At 35.7% G+C, this 5,015-nt stretch overlaps 2 protein-coding genes across 5 annotated transcripts in view; one reads left to right on the top strand and one right to left on the bottom strand.

The window, feature by feature from the left end:
- Positions 1 to 2,818, top strand: part of C1H1orf146 (chromosome 1 C1orf146 homolog) — a 23,603-nt gene extending 20,785 nt beyond the window's left edge. The window contains exons 4-6 of the mRNA XM_023231006.3: positions 838 to 1,006; positions 1,401 to 1,479; positions 2,170 to 2,818. Coding sequence (XP_023086774.1) covers positions 838 to 1,006; positions 1,401 to 1,479; positions 2,170 to 2,304 — 383 coding nt within the window. The 3' untranslated portion in view covers positions 2,305 to 2,818. The remainder of the gene's footprint in view (positions 1 to 837; positions 1,007 to 1,400; positions 1,480 to 2,169) is intronic.
- Positions 2,819 to 2,917: 99 nt separating this feature from the next.
- GLMN (glomulin, FKBP associated protein) overlaps positions 2,918 to 5,015 on the bottom strand; it is a 59,874-nt gene continuing 57,776 nt past the window's right edge. For all 4 annotated transcript variants that reach the window (XR_002735420.2, XM_023231003.2, XM_023231005.2 and 1 more), the window contains 3 exons: positions 4,281 to 4,392; positions 3,461 to 3,543; positions 2,918 to 3,076 (listed from right to left, as the gene is read on the bottom strand). Coding sequence is in view for 3 of the 4 variants with exons in the window: in XM_023231003.2 (XP_023086771.2) it covers positions 2,960 to 3,076; positions 3,461 to 3,543; positions 4,281 to 4,392 (312 nt within the window). In the remaining variant the exon portion in view is untranslated. The remainder of the gene's footprint in view (positions 3,077 to 3,460; positions 3,544 to 4,280; positions 4,393 to 5,015) is intronic.

Below are 5,015 nucleotides of genomic sequence, written 5' to 3'. Positions count from 1 at the left end.
AGATGGAGTCTTGCTCTGTCGCCCAGGCTGGAGTGCAATGGCATGATCTCAGCTCACTGCAACCTCCGCCTCCCGAGTTCAAGCGGTTCTCCTGCCTCATCCTCCCAGGTAGCTGGGATTACAGGCACACGCCACCACACCTGGCTACTTTTTGTATTTTTAGTAGAGACAGGGTTTCACCATGTTGGTCAGGCTGGTCTCGAACTCCTGACCTTGTGATCTGCCCGCCGTGGCCTCCCAAAGTGCTGGGATTACAGGCGTGAGCCACTGCACCCGACTGAAGTCTTAAGACTCTTTCTTTAGCTGATTTCCAGCTTTTAAAAATAATTATAGGAGCTTCTTGGTTGCTGAACACATGCAGGTGTCTGGAGGGTGGCAGGCCCAGAGAAGGCATTGAAGCTCCATGTACCTTTCCACATACCTAGCCCTATGCATATCTTCATCTGTATCCTTTGTAGTATCCTTTATAACAAACTGGTACATATTTTAAAAGTATAACATGAAAAATTAACTTTTTAAATGTAATTCATCTTAACAGAAAACTACCCAGTATCTTCATGTGGACAATGCCTTCATCTAGGAAAAAAAAAAAGTAGTTACTGATCCAAAAAAGTTTTTCTCTTATTTAGCACAAGTCATTCTTTTATACAAAGCACTTCAAAGAACTACCTAAATCATTCTGTTGTATAGGAATTTCATTATAGTAATTTCTACTCCTTATGAGTTTAGGGCTTGGACACATATGGTATACTTACAGCTATTTTGGTTGATTGAGTTTATAACAAAATTTGATCTCTGTGACAAAGTGACGTTTTATATTCAATTTACCTTTCCTAGGAGTTGCATTTTTATTAATGGATACTAAGGAATGTATTCTGTCAACCGAAGAAATATTTCTAGCCAAAATTGAGAAATTTATTAACATTCACCAAAATAGTTTTTTGGTTTTGTCTGCTGCCCTCCATGGGCCTGAAGAATGGAAACTGATGTTCAGAATTCAGCAGAGGTATGGAAGAATAGCATTATAGATGTATTTTTCTTATATTGTATTTATTTCAGTTCTTAAATCTTTTAGGTGAGTTTTGTTTTGCTAGATGATGAACACTGTGATGTTAACCTATCAAATTTAATGAAACATGGGCCAAAAAGGTATTCTATGAATCGAGTTGACAGGGTTCATGATGTTTCACGGGCTTCTCCAAGACCAAGCCAAAAGTGAACAGGCTTTTAGTCAGTGATGTTCTGGCTATAAAGCCATCTCAAATCCTCTGTGGAGTAAGGCAGGGCATGAATTGCATAGACAAATAACAAACAATAGAGATTTGTCTCTTCTTTCTACTTTCTTAAGAGAACACATGTCAGTAAGTTATATGATCTGTATAACATGAATTGTTTTTCAGATTCCTGGGTCGTAACTTACGAATACTTCCAGTACACAACACAGTAAATGCTATTAATCTTATGTGCACTATAGCAAAGGTGAGGCACCTGGGGAATATGACGCATACACATATACATTTTAAGGTTTTCAACTTCCAGTTGTCACCCTTTTGAGCAAGACTGGCAAATATCTTGCTTCTGTTCCCCTGAGGGAGTTGCTGTTTCAGCATGCAACTTTTTCCCAAGCCTGAACTAAGTCTCTCAAGTCGTCTCAATTTACTTCCAGTAGCCACTACCATTTAAGACTCATTTGGGGCCAAAAGAACATTTGGTTGGCCCTATTGGTTACTTATATGTTCATTCAAATTCTAAAGTTATAAGAGTTGGTCAGATTGCAGTCATGAACTGTCAGAGTGCAAGCATACTATCTTATGGAATGTCATCTACCAATTGTCCACTTTCTTTTCATGCTTTTTGTCCTCTGCAAAGTGTGCCCAGACACCTGAAACCCCCTAGGCAGACTTAGGTCTTCCTTACTTTTATACTTGGAACATATCCCCATTAAAGCAATTTTTATAGTATTCTACTTTTTGGCTTGCATGTTTGAAATTCCTTGGATAGAAACTAAGTATTTTCCTGTTGACTACTCTAGTAACTCACACATAGTGTTTAGCACAAAGATGATCAGATTTGCTGAAAGAATGAAAGTTAGGTATTTCTAAATGTGACCTTGTAAAAATATCTTATTTCTGTAAATAATGCTGCATCTTCGTTTGTATCTTCTTCCAGACTACCTCCAAACCATACATAGATAGCATTTGCTACAGAATGATAACAGCTAAAGCTTACATCATTGAGCAAAGTCCTGTTTGGAAAACGCTTCAGAAGATACAACTGAATAGTGATTCAGTTAACCCAAATTAGAGTACCAACTTAATGCTCTTCTCAAAGAATGTTAAAATAATTAGACCTGTTAAATTATAAGCAAATATCTATTTAAAGACATTTATATTAATTTGAAATAATAACATGTATACAATTAAAAGTGATTTTATTTTAGGAATTTCGCTGTGAAATTTCTTTAACGCTGTTTAGCAAAGGATTGGTACATACATATATCATAAAACTCAGGTGTAGCTTCTTAGATGGACAAGCATTTAGTAGGAAATAAAAATACAGAATTTTCTAATCAGTTTCTTAAAGTCATATGTATTTTTTAGCTTTTTTCCCATAAAGGTAGCAAGTATTTCTAAAACTAATCTTTGCAGATGTTTTCCTATTATAACTTCTGCTGGAAAGGTGGTGATGGGACTGCTCCCAAAGACTCCACCTAAGCCAGGAAAACAGAAGCTAAGAAAAGTCAACTGGCCTGAATTCAAAACTTTCTACTCATTTACACTGGTGTGATAGCCAACTTGACACTAGGAGTTCCGAAATGTTACATTTACCATTAGATAACTTTAAAACAACGAAAAAACTGTTCTATAGTATATCATTACAGAAAAATTTTTATAATGGTATTAAATAAATCATAATGGAAAATACTCTTTTATTAGTTTTTATTTAGAAAGTGGAACTTTTACTTTATCCCAATATTTTCTTCAGAGGTAGACTTTGTTTTTATTTCAATGAGTTCTTCCACTCGAGCTAGAACACTTTCAATCAAATCAAATGTGAAAAGAGCTGAATGTAGTACCTGCAATGCCAAGAAAAAGTAATGTTATTAATGCTGCCTTTAAAGCCAAACAAAGCAAAACACAGAAAAGATTTCAGCTGGAGGTAGCTTAGGAATATTTAAGACCAGGTACAGTGGTTCACACCTGTAATTTCTGTGCTTTGGGAGGCTGAGGAGAGAGGATTACTAGAGGCCAGGAGTGGGAGACCCTATCTCTACTAAAAATTAGCCAGGCATGGTGGTGTGCACCTGCAGTCCTGGCTAATGGGGAGTCTGAGGTGGGAGGATCACTTGAGCCCAGGGAGTTGAAGCTGCAGTGAGCCACAATCATGCCACTGCACTCCAGCTTGGGCAAGACAGCAAGATCCTGTTTCTAAAGAAAAAGGAAAGAAAATTTCAGATCACCTTAAGCTGTATTTCAGGAGGCATATTAGGGATCTCTTCTCCACCTACAGTTACAGAACGAAGATCTTTAGATTTCTGGGCCTCTGTAAGAAAAGAAAAAAAATCATGTGTGACACTTAAAAAACTCTCATATCAATAACAAATGTATAAGCTACTTTCATCATTCACTAACTTAAAACTAACTTAAAACATGTCAGTTATTTGTAAAAATTAAGTCCACTGTTTAACAGCTCAGGGTATACTTAAGCTATAAGCAAAGAGAACGAACTATCAAAATTCTGCAACATGTGAATTAATGCTTCTTTAGATAAATAGCATTATTTTGGCATGTATAGGATTCATGAAACTATTTTCTTTAGTATATAATCAATTATAGCCATTATACTAAAAAAGACAATTTCTGGAAATGCCTATAAAAGTACCATCACAGATACATAGAAGAGATCACATGATTGTTATAGAATTGTTGACTTAAAAAATTCTGGATCTAAGATTTTTTTCATAATTTGTATGGATTTACTTGAGGGTGAAATGCAATACCAAAGGAATGCTACCCAAATGGAAATAGCTGTAATACAGATTCTTAGAGCTTGAGGCTTTAAAATATACGCTTTAATTTGGTTTAAGTCTTCATTAACCTGATTTTAGGTAAATTAGCTTATAGATCTGCTAAGAATTTTAACTATAAATAAAATGGCTTAGCTGTTATGGTCTCTAAACAAGTATAAGATTTTTTAAAAGTTCTTAAATTTGAATATGACAGTTGCAATATTGGACTACTTTTTATACCTAACTGAAAACAAAATTGCACATTACCAACCTTGGCTATTTTTAATTTCTGCTTCATAATGTGCTTTTGACATATTAAGTCCTATATGAAGTGGCTTTAAGAAATTATTCTCAATATTTCCAAGTTCTGTCCATAATCCAGTCTGTTAAGAATAAAAGAATGAGTTATTTAGTTCAACAATGATTGACTGCCTACTACTATTAAACGTGTTAAAAGCTCGCAAAATAAAAATGAATGAAACATGGCCCTTTTCACAGTGGACTTCACTATTTACTAATTACATTTATTACTTTATCTAGTTATGTGAATACCAATGGAAAAAAAAAATGTACTTGGGGCACTACGCTTATCACTGCCCCATTTGGATAGCTCCTGGTTTTGAGATCTGTTAACCTGTTAAGTTTTATTTATGAGAAAATTATTTGAAGATAAATTCACAGACAACTCTTCCTCTATGAGCCATCCCCACAATGATTCTACCTTACTTATGCCTTCATCCCATGTATGACCTTTCAATTGATATCCTCACCATGGATCTAGTTCTAGAGGATGCTTTCCCCCTTTCCTACTGATGGAAACTTTTCTAATACCCAGCTAATTTGAACCTCCTTGGTGACCAAAGTAGGTGAAGATTTTATCTGTTGAGGACAGCTTATTTTGTCACGTATTTTTTTTTTTTTTTTTTTTTTTTTTTTGGGGGTTTTTTTTTTTTTCCCCCGAGGGTGCGGCGGGGGGGCGGTCCTTCCCCCCCCCCACCCCCTCCCC

This window comes from Piliocolobus tephrosceles, chromosome 1, assembly GCF_002776525.5.
Source record: "Piliocolobus tephrosceles isolate RC106 chromosome 1, ASM277652v3, whole genome shotgun sequence".
NCBI classification, from domain to species: domain Eukaryota; kingdom Metazoa; phylum Chordata; class Mammalia; order Primates; family Cercopithecidae; genus Piliocolobus; species Piliocolobus tephrosceles.
The sequence above is the reverse complement of the archived record's forward strand: the minus strand, read 5'-3'. Positions and strand labels throughout refer to the sequence as shown.